We start from the raw sequence: 22,403 nt of genomic DNA on the forward strand, positions 1-22,403 counted from the left end.
TTACAAATACAGTAAATGGGGAAACAGAATCCCACTGCACCTTCTGCTGCCTCTAGCTAAAAGGATGACGAGTTTATTTTATCTCCTCACTCGCCTTGCACCTCTTTATACCTCCTACATTTGTGGCGCACTCTGAATGTTCAGTGGAAGGACAGCAGAATTAGGTTCCCCTTCTGTGCCTCACGTGGCAGGGCAGATCTCAAGCAACCACTTGGATTCCTGTTTCGTTTTCCGAACGGAGAAGCCCAACACGCCCGAAGTCACGATGTCCCTCACCGAAGTGATTCATTTTGACCTAACAACCCCAGCTAAAACGTGTTGGCCAGGAATTACACTTGGCTTTTAAAAAGGGGACCCTTTTCCTGTTTTCTGTCAGTTGGCATTAACAACATTTGTTCGCGCGCATGAATAGTGCAAGGAGAGGTTCAAAGGCTTTCTAAATGTCATGTATGAAAACACTTTGATCAAGTCTCTTGGCACCCTGGAAAGTCAGGGATGAGATTTTACTCCCTGCCAAGAGTATTAAAGAGGGGAGGGGTGTCTGGCTGCTGTGCGTTTAAAGCGTTCCCCCCCCCCCCCCCCGCCCGCCTCTGGGGGTGACGACCACAACAAACACAAATTGCCACAGTAGTTACGGTAAGACCCCTTTCCTGGAAGTTGTGGTATTGAGTCAAAAATCTCTGGGCGCTTAGAAACCTCTCTGAGCAAATTGCAAAGCTAGGAGAGAGCCAAAGAGGGTTTTGGCTCATTAAGGGAGGGGGACGTGCCCTCAGCCAAAGCAAGGGCGGTGAGTGGGAGAGAGAGTGCGGGAATGAGCTGTAACGAGCTACACATGTTTAACTATGGGGCTGGCATTACCAGCTTCACAGATGCTGCGTTTGGATGCACTGTCCCCTGTTCCTGTTCCGGCTTGGTTCAAAGCTAACTGTTGTCAAAGGAAGCAGCCGGGTGTTGCTCAGTATTTTGTGCTTCATGGCCTTGGAGGAGCTTTGATACCCAGCTTTGTTTATTGAAACCATTGACACACCACGCTCATAAAAACAGAGCAGTTGAAGCAACTTCCAATTAATTGTAGGGTTTTTTTTTAAAACAAAAAGATGGAACAGCCCGAGTGATATTTAAACTTCCGAGCTCTGGAACCAGAGCTCAGCAATAGAAACAAGATAACTTACTAGGACTTACTAGGAGCACTCTCTTAAAATAGACTAGTAGCCCAATCCAGAGTGGCGGGGCTGGAGCCCTCTCTGGAGTTGTCACAGCCTTGTACTGGCGTGGGTTCCCACTCTGCCGGCACAAGGGGCAGATGCACAGTGGAGGGGAATCTTAACTGAGCAGCCAGTCACCCAGGACTCTATGGCACCCAACCTGGAAGCCACCACGTGGCTCTCGGCCTACTGCCGCAAACATTGCACCAGCATGACTGGGGGCATTCCAGGGGCAGACCAGGGGGTGTAGCCTGTCCAGTTCCTATGCAGCAGCGGAACTAGTGTTGGAGATGCACCATGTTTTTAATGGTGTATCTCCTTTATTCCCTGTGGGATTTTCTGTTTTTCTTTTTGGGGCTTCCTGCTGTGTAGGAAATCCCTTTGGAGAAGATGGGGCAGCGCAGGAGTAGCTCTGTCTCTTCCCGCCAGCCCATTCTGGATTGGGCTGTTAATCAGATGAGAGAAGGGGATAGAGAATTGCAGTCATGCCCCTCCCCACAACAATAATGTCAACCTCAACTGCTGTGGAGACATAGTCCCCCAATTAAGGTGCCACCACGCAGAAGGACTTGCCTCAGAGGTTCACGAGTATTAAGGGTGTCCAGTGTTCCGGTCTTCTCCTTTTTGTGTCCTGATTTTGGTTGGGAAAACATCTGATTTAGAAAGATGGAACACATTTTTCTGAATTCACTCAGAGAGAATATTCTCACTATCTGGATAATTTAGAACAGCACTGATTTACAGAAAACAAGAGAGAAATTGGATTTGTTGTGGAGGAACTGGAGTTGAGCAGTTGTGGAGTTGTAGAGGAACTGGAGTTGAGCAGAAGAAGAAGAGTTTGGATTTATACCCCACCTTTCTCTCCTGTAAGGAGACTCAAAGTGGCTTACAAGTTCGTTTCCCTTCCTCTCCCCACAACAGACACCTTGTGAGGTAGGTGAGGCTGAGAGAGTTCCGAAGAACTGTGACTAGCCCAAGGTCACCCAGCAGGAATGTAGGAGTGCGGAAATACATCTGGTTCACCAGATAAGCCTCTGCCACTCAGGTGATGGAGTGGGGGATCAAACCCGGTTCTCCAGATTAGACTCCACCTGCTCTTAACCACTACGCCATGCTGGCTCTTATTTCCGGATCTAAAATGAGGAAGGCCCACAGATCAACAGAAGAGTGCATGCTTTGAGTGCAAGAGGTTCCAAGTTCGATCCCTTGCATCTGTTGTTCAAAGAAAAGATTTTTTCCGTGCTGGTTAAAATATCGAGCTAAGTGGAGCTGGTATTTGATTCAGTAGTACAGCTTCATCTGCTCATCCATACTGTGGCAGGTGAAGCCTGAGTAAACATAACCCTATTACTTTTCTATCTATCTAGTACAGGGGTGGCCAACCTATGGCGCTCCAGATGTTCATGGGCTACAGTTACCATCAGCCCTTGCCAGCATGGCCAATTGGCTATCCTGGCAGGGGCTGATGGGAAATGTAGCCCATGCACATCTGGAGCACCATAGGTTGGCCACCCTTAATCTAGTATTTGTTTATCTCTAACTCCAAGGGGCTCAGGCTGGTATACATCGTTCTACCTTCCCCGCTTTATCCTCCCAGCAGCCCTGTGAGGTAGGTTAGGCTGAGACTGTGACTGGCTTAAGGTCACCCAACAAGCTTCCATTGGCAGAGTGTGGATTTGAACCTAGTACTCCCAGAGCCTAGTTTTGTCACTCTAATACAGACGTGCACCATGCTTCTGTATCCTGTCCTGGGAGATGGCATAAATGCCTCCTCCAGTTTAAGCTAACCATCACCCTGTGAGATCGATAGGAATGAGAGATAGCAGCCAGCCCAAAGACCCTCAGTCGGCTTCATGGACTGGGGATTTGAACCCACCGCTCCCCAGACTTTTGTCTCCCCAGACCAAGTCTAACATGCTGACCACTATAGATCACTAGCTCTGGCTACTCATTTCTGCCATCCAAATCCTTTTGCAGTGTGTGTTGGATGTCTTGTCTTGCTGGTTGTATTGACTTTGTGTAATCCGCCTTGAGTCCCCGTGGGAAAGGCAGACTGCAGATCATGTGAATAAAGAAACGCATGTCTCTTTTGTGTTGGCATTTCTTTTCCCAGGGCACGTTCATGGAGTGTCAGCCAGAGAGCAGCATCTCCCACCGGTTTCACAAGAACTGTGCCTCCCAGGTCAAAGGCATGAGCTACTGTCCACACTGTGGGGAGGAGGCCTCCAAGGCGAAAGAAGTGACGATCGCCAAGGCGGACACTACCTCTACCCTTTCCCTGACCTACGAGCAGAAGAAAATCGGGACTTCAGAGGGAAGGGCAGACACCACGACAGGGAGGTGGGTTACTCTCTGGCCCTCCCGCAAGTGGGAATTCGCTTGTGTTTATGCATTTGGGGAACTTGCAGTGGGCGAATCAATTTTCTGCTGACAAGAATCAAAGGGATGAAGTGAGACGCTGGGTGGATGATCTTACCTGCCCATTGGAAGTCTTCTCAGAGGCAGTTGTTGGGAAGTTCAGACCTAGTTGATGATAGTTGGCATGGGGGAAACTCTGTACTGTTTGGTCCAACTTGTCTGTTGCTCACAGGAGTCCTGTCTGTGGAAAGGGAGATTGCAAAACTGACCATATTTCACAGAGTGAAACTGTGGAATCAGTAGGAACGCCTGTATCTTGTGGTTGGGAGCGATACCCAGCGGATTTTGGGGTTTTTTTGTTGGTTCGTATCATTACAAACTGCAACGTAAGGGGAGCAAAAGCTTGAATGTTTCTCTCACGTTGTTTAAAGGGCTTTGAAGTCAAAAGCTAGCAGGTCAGGGAGAAGGCTGTCCTTGAACACCACTTCTCTTGAGGATCCCAACTTCCCACGTAGGAAGTTGATGAAACTGGGCTAATGGAACACCCAGTATTCTCCCTTCGGGTAAAGCACTCTGGGGAGGATTGTAACATGAGTTTTTGCTTCAGTTGGCTTCAAGGGCAACCCATGCTTGCAAGTAGCAGAACTTTCGATAGAACTTCATATCACTGTCCTTGACATTACTGAAGAGAAATGCAACTTACTAGCTAACTCTTGTCTTTGTTGGATGCACAATATGTGTGTGGCATTGACTGCTCATGGTGGTTGTCTTTTTTTCTCCCTCCCCCTTTTTTTTGGTCCATAGTGGCATTCAACCAACCGAGGAAGGCCGGCCAGAGAGTTTGCCTGCCGAGGGGTTTGATTTAGCTGGGACCTCTTCCTTTCCCAAGCCAGCCCCACCTGGAATGCCCCCGGGACCCATTAAAGAAACCCTTGAAAGCGCCTTGATCGCCCTGGATTCAGAAAAGTAAGAATGAGGCTGGTTGTCAGAATTGGCACGATATTCAAATGTCAGTGGAGCCGTCCACTCACGGCGTGGTTTGGGGCTTTCATTTGGGTTTCGCCTCAGTGGGGCACGTTGGATTGATTTCATTCATTTTCTACCCACCAACCCTTCATTAGCACTTCTGTTGTTGAACTAGGCTGGAGTCTCAAACTAGGCCAGTGATGGCAAACCTTTTTGAGACCGAGTGCCCAAATTGCAACCCAAATGCCACTTATTTATTGCAAAGTGCCAACCCGGCAATTTAACCTGAATGCTGAGGTTTTAGTTTAGAAAAAAACGGTTGGCTCCCTCTTCCGCCGCCCCACCCGCTCGAGCAGGGGCCAGCCTGCTCTAGACTCCAGCAAGTCCCGCGTGCACAGCTCTGTGCCTCTCTAGCATCTCTGTCTCCTCTGTGCCCCCCCCCCTCCCCCCGGGCATCAGCCACCCGGAGCACAGGCCCGCCAGCCGAGTCCTTCCTGCTCACCGCGGTGCTCGCATATCGTGCTCAGTGACCCAGGCCAGCCTAGATGTGTGTGTGTGGGGGGGTGATTTTCCGCGTGCTCACAGAGAGGGCTCCGAGTGCCACCTCTGGCACCCGTGCCATAGGTTCGCCATCACTGAACTAGGCTGTCGTAAGGGAAATAGTCTGATTAAGTATTCGGCCCTTTTCCTCATAACCGTGGGGAAACCCACTTTTACACCACCAAACTGATCATCACGCTGTCCCAAACTCGAGGGCAACCCCACCCGTGGGTCTGTTACTTGTTCCTGCTTTCTCCCTCCCTTCCTCCAAGAAGCTCTGTACCATGTTCTTCTTTCCTCACCCCTCGGTTTAATCCTCCCGTCGATCTTGTGAGGTGGGTAAAGTTGAAGGAGAGTGACAGGCCCAAGGCTGCCCAGTTTTAGTCCAATGCTGACCACTGCACGACACTGGAACGGACATTTCTGATATTCCTGGATCAGCTGCCTTGTTCCAAGTCAAACCATTGGTCCCTCGAGCTTTAGTGTTGCCTACTAACTGGCCGGGACTTTTTCTACCTGAGAACATTTCCTATAAAAAGTCTATAAAATGATGCATGGGGTAGAAAATGTTGACAGAGAGAAATTTTTCTCTCTTTCTCACAATACTAGAACCAGGGGGCATTCACTGAAAATGCTGGGGGGAAGAATTAGGACTAATAAAAGGAAACACTTCTTCACGCAACGTGTGATTGGTGTTTGGAATATGCTGCCACAGGAGGTGGTGATGGCCACTAACCTGGATAGCTTTAAAAGGGGCTTGGACAGATTTATGGAGAAGTCGATTTATGGCTACCAATCTTGATCCTCTTTGATCTGAGATTGCAAATGCCTTAACAGTCCATGTGCTTGGGAGCAACAGCTGCAGAAGGTCATTGTTTTCACCTCCTGCAGGTGAGCTCCCAATGGCACCTGGTGGGCCACTGCGAGTAGCAGAGAGCTGGACTAGATGGACTCTGATCTGATCCGGCTGGCTTGTTCTTATGTTCCTCCAAAGCACGTTACCTGGGATACTTGACCTGGGGATGGTTGAGCCTAAGGGCTTTTGCGTGATGAGCAGATGCTCTGCCATTGAAGGATGAGCCATCCTCCATTAGGAAGGAGACGCCTGTATTGACTCAGACCATTACTCCATCTTAATGAGCATAGTCTGCTTAACAACTTGTGGCCCTTCAGAGTCTCACGTGAAAGAACGCCTTTCCCATCCCTCTCTGCCTGTCATTCTTTAAACGATGGTGCTGGGGATTGAATTTTAGATTTTTGCCGTGCAGCACTTGTGCTCCACGCACGGAGGAGCAATGCGTCCCTCCTTTGCTCCAGTAGCGAGGAACTGTGTTTTTATCCCTGTTGTGGGAAAGATTTTGTAGAGACAGAGGGCGACAGCGTAACAGATGGGATTATTTTCATGAGTCAAACAGTTCACAAACTCAGGTAGTTTTTGGGGTCTCTCGTGCATATCAGCGCTCCCTGCCCAAACCAGATTATTGCACCATTCGTCCTGACATTTGGCATCTTTTTTGAATGTGGTTCTGGGTTGTTGGAAATGTAGTTATTCAAGGGAAATAAGAGCTGGTGAAACATGCAGATAAAGGAGTGTGTTGATGTGCAATTAGTAATGGGGGGAGCATCAAGGGCTTTCCTTCCCTTCTGATTACTAATAGCCCGGAGGCATGGGAGGGGGGAATGGTGCCTGGCGCCCCACTGACAGTAAGTGGGGCATGTGGCAAATGTGTGGGGGTGATTCTCCACCCCCCACGTGACCAGCTGATTCGTGCTCGGGGACATGTGACCCGACATGTCCCCGTGGGCTCCGCCTCTGCTAATAGCCTCTCTGCTCCTTGACAGGCCCAAGAAATTACGGTTTCACCCAAAGCAGTTGTATTTCTCTGCACGGCAAGGAGAGCTGCAGAAGGTCCTCCTTATGTTGGGTAAGTGGCTTCTTTGCGTTGTATCAGAGGAGAAATCTCCACTGTGCAGATGGGTTTCCAATGGATCTTTTAGGTTCTGGAGTTTCGCCTTGATTTTAGCACTTGACATTACAGCACTGGGGTGGGAAATGAGCACACTGGCCATAGAGTGAATAAGCCAAGAGGCCTCGTGATTAACGAGTGTTCATCAGGCTCAGCCTTAATTGGAAACTCCCACGGAATCAAATGGGAGCACGAATTAATGAAGGGCTGGATGGGGCAGAGCTGGAGAAGTCGGGAGGTCTTCCACTAAGTTATTTTATTGGTGATCTTTCCCCTTCTAAATTCTGGTGAGGGTTTGGGGTGTCGTTCTTGGCTGTAGAATTCTTGTATCTCAGTTTAGTCTTCTGGTTACTCTTGGGGTTTTCTTCTTTCAAAAAATCTCCACTCTTTTTATTATTTTAATCTACTCTTTTTCTAGTTAACTTTCTTACATAGCTTGCTTAAATAGCTCCTGATTTGTGTGCGTGAATTATTGTAAGCTTCCTTTGGCAGTTCGTGGGGAGAGGTGGGGGTAGAAATAACTTGCGTAATAAACACCCTGCTCACCACCAGCCTGAATTAGGGCCTGTGAAGTAGCTTGTTTTCTCAGCTGAATCCTCCTAGGAAGTTAATATGAAGGATGGGGCGGTGACACGCCCTAAGCAATGTCAGAGGTCCTGGTTTCATGTGGACTAATCCAGTGTTTTCAAAAGATCTAGCAATAGATAATACTCGCCCCTCGCTTTGAGTAATGTTTCAGCTGTTTTGTTTTAGCAGTATTTTGGGTCCTTCCCAGCCCCTATTCTCTGTGAGCTCAAGGTTCAGGTTTCAAATTGATACCAGTCAGAAGACTGCAAGTGGACCTGAGCGAGACCTTCTATGTGTGTGAGAGAGACAGAGAGAGCACACCTGTGGACAGGTTATCACCTGCACAGAACATCAGAGCAGATGTGACAGAGCAGGTGGCTTAGAAGGTGCTGACTCCCAGCTCTTCCCATGTTTCATTCTAGAAAGCTAGGTATCCCCCTCCTATTTTCTTTCTTTCCTTGTGTAACTAATCCAGTGTTTGCAAAAGATTTAGCAATAGATAATAGATCTAATAGATCCGTGCATGAATGAGGAAAAACAGTGGCTTGTATTTCAGAGAAAATATGCCGTGTATATCTTGCTAGGTGGAAACAGTTTTGCTGTTATATTATCGAAGGCTTTCACGGCTGGATTCAACTGGTTCTGGTGGGTTTTCCAGGCTGTGTGGCCGTGGTCTGGTGGATCTTGTAACAGACTTCCCTCTGTGATACACCTCTGAAGATGCCAGCCACAGATGCAGGCGAAACGTTAGGAACAAGATCCACCAGACCACGGCCACACAGCCCGGAAAGCCCACCAGAACTAGTTTTGCTGTTGCCCATAGAAAAATGGGTTGCCTGTTCCAATCATGAAAGCAGCAAAGGCCACCCACAGACGTAGACATCCTTCTACATACTTAGGAGACTCCACAAATAATCAGAACAAATTACTTTTGAATATGAATGGGAGTGAAGAAAGAAAATGTCATATGAGGACCGAGCATGGTTCTGGAGGCAGTGCACATTGAGGACAGTTGAATTAGTTAAAGGAAAAAATAACATGGGGGGAGATGGGAGAAAAGTACCTGCTCTTGAGCCCTTGAGGGCCTCTAGAATTCTGGAGGGAGATTTGGATACAGGCATTCGACACAAATATTTAGGCTCCCCTCCCTTTGCAGTTCCTCACGGGCTTCCAGTGTTGTTCATTCTAATAAAATTTTTCATAATAATGTGCCAATCATAACAAATCTTGTGCCAGTTATAACAATAATGTACCAGTCATAACAAATGTCGTGTTAAAGTGGCAGCAAAGAAGGGCCCACCCCCGGTCTCGTGTGTGCTTTGGGGAATTTCTCACCATGCCGAAAAGATGAATTTATAGGTGGTTGGTTTTTAAAGAGCCCCTGCCCCCATCCAAAAAACAGCCTGATGGGGACAGTACCTGTTGATTGACATTGGAGATCTAACAGGAACTGTTCTTTTGTTAAACACAGAGACAGGGAAATTAGACTTTTCAAGCCCTTTGTGGCTTCTGGTGTCTTGGAGGAGGAGATTGGGGGGGGGGGGGCAATATCCCATTTTCTCAGGCACACACTACAATTCCTTGTGTGCCCTCAGTTTGTATAAGCCTGTTTGATGTCCTGTAATACAATGGAATCTGTTTGTCAGGACACATTCTGTCGTTCTTCTTGAACTAAGGCAGGTCAAGGAAATAGATCCAATTTGTAGGTCTCCCCCTTTCTTTTCTGCCAGTGTGATATTGTGTGCGTGCGTGCGTGCGTGCGTGCGTGGGGGGGGTGTCTTCTGCATTCACTCTTCTACCAACGGTGACTTTGCACTGTGTTTTTACTCCCATTTTTGTGTTTTCCAGTGGACGGGATTGACCCTAATTTCAAAATGGAGCATCAAAACAAGAGAACCCCTCTTCATGCAGCTGCAGAGTCTGGGCACGTGGACATTTGCCACATGCTGATCCAGGTTTATCTCAGTTGTTGTTCTTCTTCAGAGGGGGTGGTATCTCGGCACCTTCTGCCAGTGGTTGTCATTCAGCGGGGTTGGTATCTTGGCACCTTCTGCCAGCTGCATCTGAAGAGCCTCTACTCTGTCCAACCGACTAGAGCTCTTTGGGAGTTTTTTCTTTCATTAAAAATATGCATGATGGGATCATAGTGAATAAGAGTTGGGATCTTCTGGAAGGTGCCGCGTCCACATTTTACCTTTGCTGTACCTCACCAGGTGATCAGAAGATCAGAACAAAACCAACTCAAAATAAAACAAAAGGCTACTTATAGCTCAGGGTGTGGTTAAATGAGAAGTCTTTACCTGGCAGCTGAAACTCAGAAGAGTAAGTGAATGAATTCAGGGAGGGAATTCCAGAGCCAAAGCACCACAAGAGAGAAATCTCTATCTTGAGTAACATTCACCTTACCCCTGAAGCAGGGTCAGCTGTCAGGGAGGTTCATATGGGAGGAGGCAGCCCTTGAAATACTGTACTCCCAGATAATTTAGGCGTGGAAGATAGGAAAGAATATTTTGAGTTGTGCTGGCAATGAGTTGGAGTTGCCAGTCAGCGAAGTTCTTTTAGTATTGACAAGAATTGCTGGGAAGTCCTCTGTTGAGCCTCCTTATTAAAGACCAGATTCCCTCTTCCTGATGCAGGGGGCAGTAGGATGCAGCAAGTTCCTTCACTGCTTAGGGTGAATTAGCAAGTACCCAAGTCATAAAGCCCACTGGGGTGTACCTCTACAGTGAACAGACACTGACTGTCATCATTCTGCATTCTGTGCGTCTTGTCGCAGGCCGGTGCTAATATAGACAACTGCTCTGAGGACCAGAGGACTCCACTTATGGAAGCATCAGAGAACAATCATCTAGAGGCTGTAAAGTACCTCATCAAGGCTGGAGCGCTTGTAGATCCCAAGGTGCGAGCGGCTTCTTGATTTCATGTCTTTGATTGTGTCTGTTTCCAGTGGGCTGCCAGTCGACAGAGTTCGAGATTCCCAAGGAGTCTTAAAAGTAAAAGAGAAGCTGACCTTTTTGGTGGGGGAGTACTTAAAAAAAAGAAAAATATCTGTCGATTAGAAGCTGCTGGGGTGTATGTTACTAAACCTGGCACTTGTCATAGCTCAGGCCCTGGAGTGGTTTCTCTCTCTTTGCTTCACATTTGGGTACATGCATGAAGTAGACCTTTACGGAGTCAGCTGTAACTGTGACTGCAGCTCTTTGGGGTCCCACACTGAGAAAGGTCTTCTCTAACACTTTCTACCTGAGAGTTGGTTAGGATTGAACCTTGGGACCGTCTGCATTCACAGCAAGTGCTTTTCTACATATAGTTATGAACATAAGAATCTCACCTGTCATTTATCTAGTACAGAGCCGCAGGTTCTCTACCCCTGATCTAGTATATATCCCACCTTCCTCCAAGGAGCACAGAGCGGACCGGTCAAAGCAGACTGCTTGCTTCATGGCAAAGGGAAGAGCAGATTTCCTAGATCCTAGTTCACCACTCTGTTGCATACCAAAGCAAACCAATGGTCTGTCTAGCTCACTAGCTCTTTGGGATTTCAGGCAGAGAAAGAAAGACCTTTCACTAGATGTGCACAGATTGAATCTGAGATGCTCTGTGTGCATTATATGTTCTGTTCCATGGGTGGCCCCTCCCTAAACAGAAACAAGTAGGAACTGAAAGTGCATTAATGTGGTAGTGTTGATTTGGTGTAGAGGGTTCTGCCTTCATTCACGACGGTCATGCCACCTGTCCAAGTACACCCGCAAGAGAGTTCTTTGCTCTATGGAGAACAACCAATTGGTGATCCCTGGCCCACAAGAGATCCAACTGTCCAGGGCCAGAGCTTTCTCAGCCCTGGCCCCAGTCTGATGGAACGCTCTGTTGAGCGAAACCCAGACTTGTCACAGTTTACGCAGGGCCTGTAAGATGGAGCCGTTCTGCCAGGCCTGTGATTGAGGGCAGCAATGGCGTTCCATCAGAATTGGCCTCCCCCTGCTTTCCTCTCTCCCCCACTCCTTATTTGGAAGTGGTTAGGAGACTTGCAAATGCCTTAACAGACCAGGTGCTCGGGAGCAACAGCCGCAGAAGGCCATTGCTTTCACATCCTGCATGTGAGCTCCCAATGGCACCTGGTGGGCCACTGCGAGTAGCAGAGAGCTGGGCTAGATGGACTCTGGTCTGATCCAGCTGACTAGTTCTTATGTTCTTACATTGGGCATCTTAAGTGTGGTTTAGGAAACTGAACTGTAGTTGAATATGCAGAAAGCCACCCTGAGCCTATCAGGGAAAGAGCACCCTATATATATAAATTATAAATGAATAAATAAATGCAGGCCCTTTTTCTGTTTCTGGATCGTGTGAATTAGTGCGCACAAAGCATCTTGCAGGCTAATGGCAGAGGTCTGTCTCTTCCAAAAGCGGTTCCTAGATTGCCAAGTCAAAATGCGATTGTGTCAGGGAACATCTTTCAGGGTGGCGCCTGCCAGCCGATAATCAGGCAGAGAGTGATGGATATTTGATGTTCAAACACACACACACACCCCTTTGCAAAACCAGGCGGGTGTTCAGTGGTGGCCTTCGAATGCATAAATGCAAAGGCGATTTTCCAGCTGACTAAGATGGGTTCAGTGGCATGGATTGGGTGATATGGGCCGTAGTAGGAAGTACATTGATTGCTCATTAGTAGGATAAATCAGAAGGCGTGCAAAGTGCAGGCATTTCATTTGCTTCGTTCGCTTTGCAGAGTGGCGTAGCGACAAGTGGGTAGCTATCTACTGAGGAGTTGGGCTGTGCCTGAAAAGCTACCCTGCCAGCAGCCGCTAGCCGCCAAAGACGGTCTGCCAGAGGACTTTGGCTAGATCCCAAAAGCCTAGATGAGTGGAGCGAGCTCCCTTTGGGAAGCAAATGGGTCTCCGCACAGACCTGAAGCAGCCCACTCGAGGTCACGGAGGGCCATCACTCAGGACACTTGTTTGCCTTTTGAGGCTAAAAGGGCAAGGGGGTTGTTTGTTTTCATTTTGTTAACAGACACGAAGGCCAAATATTCAGCCTATCAGGTTATTTATGGCCACATAATAAAACCTGAAATCTAGGCTGGTTTATTCAAGGTAATTACTTCTTCTGTAGAACATAAATCATCCTTGAAGGGGAGCAGCATGCTGGTAATAAAAGCTGAAGAAGGCAGATTGTGTGGTCTTTATTTTCTAGGAACCTAAAGAGTGGAGGTAGTTGGGGTTTGAATATACCCAGCTGCCCAAAGGAGCAGTATGGCAGGTCTAGCGAGTAGAAGTGAACTCCTGGGGCATAAGCTGCTGTGAGAGTGGAAGATTCGCATACAAGTCTGCCAGGGCTGAGGTTGCTCTTCTGATGTTTCCTGCTGTACAATGTCTGCTGCATTTTTGCATGTTTCCAGCCAGCAAATCCACCTTCTGGCCTTTTAGCTTATGTTTTACTTTGGGTCTGCGTCATTTATGACTTCTCAAACTGCACTGAACTTCTTTTTCAGTTATGTACTCATTGAAATTGTTTAAGGAGCAGCAGTGGCGTACGCGGTTAAGAGCTCATGTATCTAATCTGGAGGAACCGGGTTTGATTCCCAGCTCTGCCGCCTGAGCTGTGGAGACTTATCTGGGGAATTCAGATTAGCCTGTACACTCCCACACACGCCAGCTGGGTGACCTTGGGCTAGTCACAGCTTCTCGGAGCTCTCTCAGCCCCACCTACCTCACAGGGTGTTTGTTGTGAGGGGGGAAGGGCAAGGAGTTTGTAAGCCCCTTTGAGTCTTCTACAGGAGAGAAAGGGGGGATATAAATCCAAACTCTTCTTCTTCTTTAAATCTTTCCCTTTCATCCTCAGTATGAAACCTGTGGGTGTGTGAATGGTTATACCAAATCAAAACCAAATCAAAACCACCTGCCCAGTGCTGTTCTGGGGCCAGCCAAAGGAGCCACCCCCCACCTCAGGCCTGGCCTGACCAAGTCACATTCATGGTTTATCTGGCCCTTGTTAACAAATGAGTCAAATACCCCTATCATACCCATTTGAAAGCATGCCAGTAAGGATGGAATGGGATGAACTTCTTTTTAGGGGAGGAGTTCCAAATAAGTGGCATGGCCACCTGAAGGTTCTTTCCTCTTCCTGTTTCTCCTAATACCTGGCCAACCACAATTGACTGGTCATAGCTTGCTTTTGTCTTGAGGGATCATAGTTACAGGTGTGGTCTATGGTGGTCTATGCCTGTTTTCCAGCATTGCAGACCTTTGTAGTGCCAGCTTAACACAGCACAGCTGTTTGTGTACTTTGTCCAGGATGCAGAAGGCTCTACGTGTCTGCATCTGGCAGCCAAGAAGGGGCATTATGAGGTGGTGCAGCATCTTCTATCCAATGGGCAGATGGATGTCAACTGCCAGGTAAGTCGTTCAGATGGCCAGCCTGAGAGCCTGGCCCATCTCTGGAGAGTACTTTATCAATGAATAATGTGTTGCGAGACACAACAAAGGAGGTGAATGTTCCTTGTCCAGAAGACGGCTGTGAAAATGGCAGACCGAGTGGGTTGCAATGGTGAGAGTCCTAGGGTTGGATGGAAGGGCTCAGGTCTGCGTTTTTGAGGGCTGACTTTTGGGCAAGTTGCCTTCTCGTGAACAAACACGCCTTACAGATCGGTTATGGATGAGGGAAGAAGTATTTGGGAGCCCTTTGGAACAAGCATAGCATAAAAATCCATTGAAATGAACTCTAGATAGGAAAGAGTTGGTAAGGCAAGGTGACATCAGACTGAAAAAGGAGAATCTAGAGCAGGGGTCTGCAACCTGTGGCTCTCCAGATGTTTATGGATTACCATTCCCATCAGCCCCTGCCAGCATGGTCAATTGGCTGATGGGAATTGTAGTCCATGAACATCTGGAGAGCCGCAGGTTGCAGACCCCTGCTCTAAAGGAAAGGAAATTACAGACCTGTTGGTTTAACTTCTGACTCTGATGATTGTTGGAAAGCATTACTTAAAACCAGAATTGTTAAATGTGCATCACAATTTTTTTTCTGGAAAAGACTAAGCACGACTTCTGCAGAGTGAAATCCTGCCTTCCCATCCTTTTAGAGGTCTTGATGAGTGTCGTTCAGCTTGCAGATAGAGAGGGTGATGTGCACTGGTCATCTTAGAGACTGGTGACCGGTTAAAGGGCCAGAAGCAAAGTTGGGAGTAAATGGACAGATTTCACAATGGCAGGAAGCAACGCCCCCGTATTGGCACCGAAGCTCCTTTTGTCATTCATAAAAATTTGGAATAGAGGTTGAGCAATGAAGTCGTCAAGTTTGCAGATGACATGAAATGATTCCGAATGGTGAGAACCTCAGTAGACTGTCCAGAACTTCAAAATGGCTCAGTGTGAATGAGCAAAAGAACGGCAAAAGAAGATGCAGTGTAAATAAACGTCAAGTACTGCACGAGGAGCAAAAAAATCCCAATGTCATGTACCTCAATGGGATTTGAACGGAGTTCAACTAACCAGCAAAAATTTTATATCACCCGCTTAGAGGTTGCATTGGAAAGCTCAATGAAAATCTTGACTTGTGAGCAATAGTGCAAAAGGCAAATTCTATATAAGAGTCATTATTCTTGAGTAATGGGTATTGGGAAACTGATTTGAAAACGAAACAACCAGTACCATCATGCTAATATATAAATACAGCCAATAATTTACTACTCTGATTGCCGCATCGCTCAAAAGATATCCCAGAACTGGGAAAAGTGCAGAAAGGAGCAACTACAATGACTAAAGCGTTGAAGCATTTTACTGACATGGACTTTGTGACTTGTGGGGTTAACAAGGAATACCGATGGTGGGGTTGTACATTATAAAAATGTATAAAATCTTGAATGATGTGAAGTTATTGCACAGATTAGTTTTTCCTCTTCCCCTTTCTTGGTACTGGAATGTGGCTGGGGCTCGGCCAATTAAATCGATGGACAGGGAAAAGGAACTACTACACCACCTGATGCATAATTGCCTTGTGGATTTTTCTGCCACATGGGTGCTGGTGGCTAGTGATAAAAGGCATTAGAGCAGACAAGTTCAGGGAGGAGAGGGTCTATCCATTTTAGCTGTGATTACTAAGTGGGACCTCCGTGGACCTAAACACGGGTTGCTTAGAGGGCTTTTGCCTTCATGCCCTGCTTATGGGCTTCCTGGGAACATCTGGCTACCCACTGTTGCGGGGAGAGATTGGTGAACTTCACTATCCTTTGGTCTGACCCAGCAGAGCTCTTTCTTGCATTCCCAGGATGACGGAGGCTGGACGCCGATGATCTGGGCAACGGAATACAAACATGTTGAGCTGGTGAAGCTGCTCCTGGCCAAAGGATCAGATATCAACATCCGTGACAACGTAAGCCTTGATGAGTCGCTCTGCTGGACTGTATTTTTGACCGAGTTGCCACTTTGCAAGTTTTTGGTTTATAGTGGCAGAAAACTGGTGGACTATCTCATGATTTCCATGCAAGCCCCAGTAATCTCTGGCATTCCGGATTAGAGGGCTTGGGAGAGGCCTTTCTCTGCCTGAGATCCCTGAAGACCCTCTGCCATTGAGAACAGGCAATAGCGAGTTTATGAGGAGAAAGAAACTCCATTGAGTTGAGGAAACAGAAACTCCAGCAGAGTGGTGGAGCCCTGAAGAACTGAGGTTGTCAGGTTGCTGGGTCAAGAGAAATGACTGCTTGGAAAGGGACTACCAGTGAGTAGCCAGTACTGAGCTGGGAGGACCAGTGCCCTGACTTAGTGTAAGACATCACATCTGTGGGGGGTGCATTCATAAAAAAACTGTTACAACAACAACATCTTTATCCATATTATTATTATTATTATTATTATTATTATTATTATTATTATTATTATTATTATTATTATTATTATTATTATTATTTTATTAGACTTTTATACCGCCCCATCCCCGAAGGGCTCTGGGCGGTGTACAACATATAAAATACAGTATAATTAAATAAACGTTTAAAAGCAGCGATAAAATTTCCCAATGCATATACCCAATATAAAACTCAAGGTTTAAATTTATGATTGAGGTTCAAGATGTAAGGTGGCGTCCAGCGTTCCAATAATATAAAATCCATCCCTCCCCACGGTAAAGGGAGGCATAGTGAGTCTCATTAGGTGATTAGCGGCCCAGATGTTAAGGGCCAAGGAATATTAATGGCAAAAAGACATAGTCGATAATAACACAGGCTCAGTGTGCCGATTCTCGAAGTCTTCTAAGCAGCTGTAAAAACTTTGCTACCGTATCCATTGTGACAGGGCGCAGACTAGAAAGGATAAACTGTACCTTACTCTCATCAGAAAATCCTTTCCATTTGATTAAGTGGTGTTGAGAAAGGTGTCCCTGATACAGTATAGAAGGGGCCATATTTTAAAAAATGGTTGAAAGAAATAGATGTATTCCACACCGTAGTTTTCTGTACGAAATCCAGACATGAGAGGCAAGTCTTTTTACTGCTAGAGGTCAGTAACCTGACTGCTGGTGAAGGGGATTGCATGGCAAATTGCATTTCTGACCCCCAGTCCATTCAGAGCGGCATGCAAAAACACAAGGCCATTCCCACCCACGCCACCCCCCCCACACACTCCATGCTCCAGCTATTTTAACCAAAACTGCCCAGGAATAGATGCCTTTACTTTCTAAAGAAACTATTTCAGTGCCCACTAGATCGTGTTATGAGCACTGGAGAGTCAAAGGCCACATGGAACTGATGGTGAACATATCTATGATCACAGCACAGAAATGCGGGACGATTCTCTTTCTGCCAGGCCATATTAAGATTCAAAGGGAGCAGCACAAGCTCGAGGAAAAGGCCCTCATGCTCCAGGGCAGCTGTTGACAGTTTTTGATCTATCTTGTAGGGAAAGGGATGAGGTTATTCCTGTCCCCTTTCCTAGAAAGCATGTTTATCCTGGACTAGAGAAAAAGAATGTCTAGGACTTTGAACTTATTTTACTGCTTTAATAAGTTAAAATGCACTATTTACAACTTAAGCATGTAAAATTATACTTTCTGGCATATTTATGACATCTGTGCCTTCTTCTACAAACAAATTCTAGTCCCAACAACTCTTCTTTTAGTCCTCTAGGATTTCAGTGTGCCTCCATCTATACAGCAGCAAAGAGATGCACATCATTCTCTAGCAGGCACATACGGTCTAACTGTACAATACGTTGTTCTTGTGACACCTTCCCATGTTGCATTCTGTCAACCAGACATGTGCTTGTAGATCTGTGCTAGTGTAGTTCCTAGTGCGGGGGGTGGGGGTGGGGTGGGAGGCTTCTGATTAGGATTGTGGCAAATGGAGAGAGGGGGTTTAATTCCCCCACCCCCACCCCCAAAAATACCATTTACCTGACCTGAAAAAGCCTTGGGGAGATACTGTTTACCTCAGTGGGGAAACTTCCATGTGTACAAAACTTTCCCCAGCAGGATAAATAATGGCTCCATGGGGCTGGTTCAGGTTGGGAAAATGGTGTGTGCGTTCACACGCTCCCTTTCATCCCAAAGCTGGGAATTCAGTTCTGAGCATGGAAACCCCAGACTGTGTTCAGTTTGAAAGACTCTTGGGCTGATGCAACTGGGGGGGGGGGGGGTGAGGAGGTGACAACAAGGGGGACATCATCTTGTTAGACACTTCGATTCAGTCTCTTCTGAGCTTGGAGGGATACAAATTAACATTCAGGAGTAGCTGCTGGCAGCCCTTGGTTGGGGTCCTTTCTACTCCTTCATTCCCCAGTTCACCCATTGTGAATTCAATCCATCTGGGACAAGATCTCCCACGGTTTCCTGCTAGGCTAGGTGAGAGAGCTCTGCAGAGGCTGCTGCTGCTGCTGCTTCCCCTCTTGCCTGTGGTTTCTCTCTGTGGATTGATCCTGATCTTTCTGTGTCTTGCAAACAAATGACTCATCTGTCCTTATAAGGTGAGCTGGGCAGCCTTTCCTCGCAGCCTCCCCCTCCTGGGTGAGCCTGACAGTGGCTGTTGCTGGGAGCTTCCCTGCCTGCTTGCCTGCCTCAGAAATGAGGCTGGGAAATCTAGTGAGGGGAGAAGGCAGCCCACGCCTTAGAAACGCGGAGAGCAGGAGGGACAGTTGGGTCCCCAAGCAGCAGGCTTTCAGCACAACAAACACAGTTGGTCTCTCTCTCTCTCTCTCTCACTCTCCTCCCCCCTCCCCCTTTCAGGAGGAGAACATTTGTTTACACTGGGCTGCTTTCTCGGGATGCGTGGACATAGCGGAGATCTTGCTAGCTGCAAAATGCGACTTGCATGCGGTGAACATCCATGGAGATTCCCCCTTGCACATTGCGGCCCGAGAGAACCGCTACGAGTGTGTAGTGTAAGTACTGGCGGCAGCAGCTCATCTGCTGTTCATCTTTGTCGTTTGTAATTTCCATGCCCTTTCTCTGAAGAGCTCATGGTAGCATGCATGGTTTCTCCCTCACTCCCCTCCTTCGAGTCCACACGACAACCATGGAGCAAGTAGAGGTAGTGGTCTACCTTTCAAATTGTCTGTGTTCAGACGTAACACCAGTCTATGTGAAAGACCCTGGAACGATGCCCTTGGCTTCCTTGCACAATTTCTCCCCATCCTCATTTTGTGCACTGTGAGCAAATGAGTACTTTTTCGGTTTCCCCAAAGATTACCTTTACTACTGCTGCAATCTAAGGGTTCGCTTGTTTTACAGACCTGCTTTCTTAGGAAACCAGACCACAGTGGTTCATTCCCAGGACTGCAAACTACGGTTTGTCTGAGACATGCCAGGAATTGGCACATGGCCATTCGGGCACAATGCGCACAGTTTCTTCTAGGCTCTTTGACAAGCCTTGATGAGAGGCTTTCTCAGTCTGAGAGGGAGGGCCTCTTGGCATGAGTGATTGCTCCCGTGCTTAGATGTTTTCCCTGCCTCCGAAGAGAAGGAACCTTCATGGTAAATCTAACCTTCCTTGTTCCCACTGAAGTGTGGTTTGGCACAACATCTTAACCTAGCCAGGTGACTGGCTGCCACCCAATCGCTTTGTGGCTGTGTGGAAATTGTCATTAGGAATGGGAATGAGGATGGCGCCTCATCGTATCCAGCATTCTGTCCGCTAAGCCACACAGACTGCGGCCAGGAAGATGTCAGGCTGCCTTGAGACGTCTTTCCTGTTTGACTACAGTCTTGCCACATTCGCACATTTCATCACAAGGAAGGCGGGTGTATGGTTCTCCTGTCCCCGTTTTATCTTTCCAACACGGTGACGTAGGTTAGGTAAAAAGCTGACTTTCACCCTAGTGAGCTTCATGACAAAGTGAATCTGTGTCTCCTTTGCTCCAACACTACCCAGCACACCACACACGTTTTCTCTTTTGCTGCTCTTCTGGCAGTGAAACACAGTGAGACATGGAGGCCATTTAGTGCAGGACCCCCTCTCCTGATACATCCCGCAAAGAGCGTCATGCTCAGTTGGTAATAAACTACTGGCGGTCCCTATCTCAAGGAGCATCCGGCATCTGGTTCTGGCCTGGTGGAACTCTCTAGTAAGTGAGACCTAGGCCCTAGGGCCGTGGTGGCGAACCTTTGGCACTCCAGATGTTATGGACTACAATTCCCATCAGCCCCTGCCAGCATTGCCAATTGGCTGACTGACTAACCCAGGGTCACCCAGCTGGCGTGTGTTGGAGTGCACAGGCTGATCTGAATTTCCCAGATAAGCCTCCGCAGCTCAGGCGGCAGAGTATGGTAGAAAAGATCCATCTCAAGGTGGTTCTGTGCTGGATGATTACTGCAGGCAAGCTGTCACTGAGTGACGAACATGCCACAAGCCAGAAAATCAGGACAAAACAACTGCAGCAGAATCAACACATTTCAAAGAATTTAAAAGAAACAAAATGTGTACCTGTAAAAAAAAAAAAAGAAGAGTACACAATCTTATCCAGAAAGGCTACTGAGACATGTTTGTCCATGAACTGTGGTTCAGTTTCAACCAGCACCAATGTGTGAAATCTTTTTCAGTGAGTAGAAGTTCTTTCTTTTGCAAACTTGGCTATCGTTGCGACTGTTACGATAACTGAAGAAAGAACACTGGTGCACGTGTGAAATTTCCCCGCAGTAGAGATGGGCGGTTCTCCGCTTGTTTAGGAGATAGGTTAGTTCACCAGCGTCACTCAGCAAACCATTTTTGAAAGCGAGGGATGGAACTGACTTTGATGGTGGTTTCTGCACTTGCCCCCCCGATAGTCTCCGTTCTGTGGAGCTGTCCCCAGACTTAGACCTGACTGGGCTGCACGACCCGTAGTTATTTCACTTGTGTCCTTTTGTCGCGCAGCCTCTTCTTGTCCCGCGGTTCAGACGTCGCGCTGAAGAACAAGGAGGGCGAGACCCCCCTGCAGTGTTCGAGTCTCAACTCTCAAGTTTGGGTAGCTCTGCAGATGAACAAGACCCTGAAAGAGTCGACTCCTGAGAAGCCTGTCCAGATGGAGAAGATCCTAAGCAGGTGTGAGCTGGAGAGCTTTGCCCTCCTCCGTATGCTGCGGCCAGAGGCCATTTTTTGGCTACGTTCAGACATCACAGTAAACTGTGGTTTGTATATATAAGTCATGGCCTGATCAACTCCCAGTTAGTCTGATGTCCAAATGCAGATAGTCAAAGGAACCTGATTTTGTCAGTGGACATCAAACTTTCATGGCAGTTTGTACTATTTGCAGTCTCTTTTGTCGTCTGAATTCACAACGGCCCCTCACAGCTTTGTGGATGCAGACAACTGCCCTAGTAGGCATAGAGCAGTGGTGGTGAACCTTTGGCACTCCAGATGTTATGGACTACAATTCCCATCAGCCCCTGCCAGCATGGCCAATTGACCATGCTGGCAGGGACTGATGGGAATTGTAGTCCACCCCCCCCCCCCCCCACCCCCCCCCCCCCCCACCCCCCCCCCCCCCCACCCCCCCCCCCCCCCACCCCCCCCCCCCCCCACCCCCCCCCCCCCCCACCCCCCCCCCCCCCCACCCCCCCCCCCCCCCACCCCCCCCCCCCCCCACCCCCCCCCCCCCCCACCCCCCCCCCCCCCCACCCCCCCCCCCCCCCACCCCCCCCCCCCCCCACCCCCCCCCCCCCCCACCCCCCCCCCCCCCCACCCCCCCCCCCCCCCACCCCCCCCCCCCCCCACCCCCCCCCCCCCCCACCCCCCCCCCCCCCCACCCCCCCCCCCCCCCACCCCCCCCCCCCCCCACCCCCCCCCCCCCCCACCCCCCCCCCCCCCCACCCCCCCCCCCCCCCACCCCCCCCCCCCCCCACCCCCCCCCCCCCCCACCCCCCCCCCCCCCCACCCCCCCCCCCCCCCACCCCCCCCCCCCCCCACCCCCCCCCCCCCCCACCCCCCCCCCCCCCCACCCCCCCCCCCCCCCACCCCCCCCCCCCCCCACCCCCCCCCCCCCCCACCCCCCCCCCCCCCCACCCCCCCCCCCCCCCACCCCCCCCCCCCCCCACCCCCCCCCCCCCCCACCCCCCCCCCCCCCCACCCCCCCCCCCCCCCACCCCCCCCCCCCCCCACCCCCCCCCCCCCCCACCCCCCCCCCCCCCCACCCCCCCCCCCCCCCACCCCCCCCCCCCCCCACCCCCCCCCCCCCCCACCCCCCCCCCCCCCCACCCCCCCCCCCCCCCACCCCCCCCCCCCCCCACCCCCCCCCCCCCCCACCCCCCCCCCCCCCCACCCCCCCCCCCCCCCACCCCCCCCCCCCCCCACCCCCCCCCCCCCCCACCCCCCCCCCCCCCCACCCCCCCCCCCCCCCAC

General features: G+C 49.3%; 1 protein-coding gene across 1 annotated transcript in view; it reads left to right on the forward strand.

Annotated features, from left to right (window-relative positions):
* Positions 1-22,403, forward strand: part of EHMT1 (euchromatic histone lysine methyltransferase 1) — an 86,757-nt gene that overhangs the window by 48,744 nt on the left and 15,610 nt on the right. Inside the window, exons 12-20 of the mRNA XM_048512144.1 lie at positions 3,319-3,545; positions 4,368-4,529; positions 6,912-6,994; positions 9,452-9,558; positions 10,380-10,502; positions 13,897-13,998; positions 15,869-15,973; positions 18,815-18,969; positions 20,940-21,183. Coding sequence (XP_048368101.1) covers positions 3,319-3,545; positions 4,368-4,529; positions 6,912-6,994; positions 9,452-9,558; positions 10,380-10,502; positions 13,897-13,998; positions 15,869-15,973; positions 18,815-18,969; positions 20,940-21,183 — 1,308 coding nt within the window. The remainder of the gene's footprint in view (positions 1-3,318; positions 3,546-4,367; positions 4,530-6,911; positions 6,995-9,451; positions 9,559-10,379; positions 10,503-13,896; positions 13,999-15,868; positions 15,974-18,814; positions 18,970-20,939; positions 21,184-22,403) is intronic.

Source organism: Sphaerodactylus townsendi, linkage group LG12 (assembly GCF_021028975.2).
Source record: "Sphaerodactylus townsendi isolate TG3544 linkage group LG12, MPM_Stown_v2.3, whole genome shotgun sequence".
Taxonomy (NCBI): domain Eukaryota; kingdom Metazoa; phylum Chordata; class Lepidosauria; order Squamata; family Sphaerodactylidae; genus Sphaerodactylus; species Sphaerodactylus townsendi.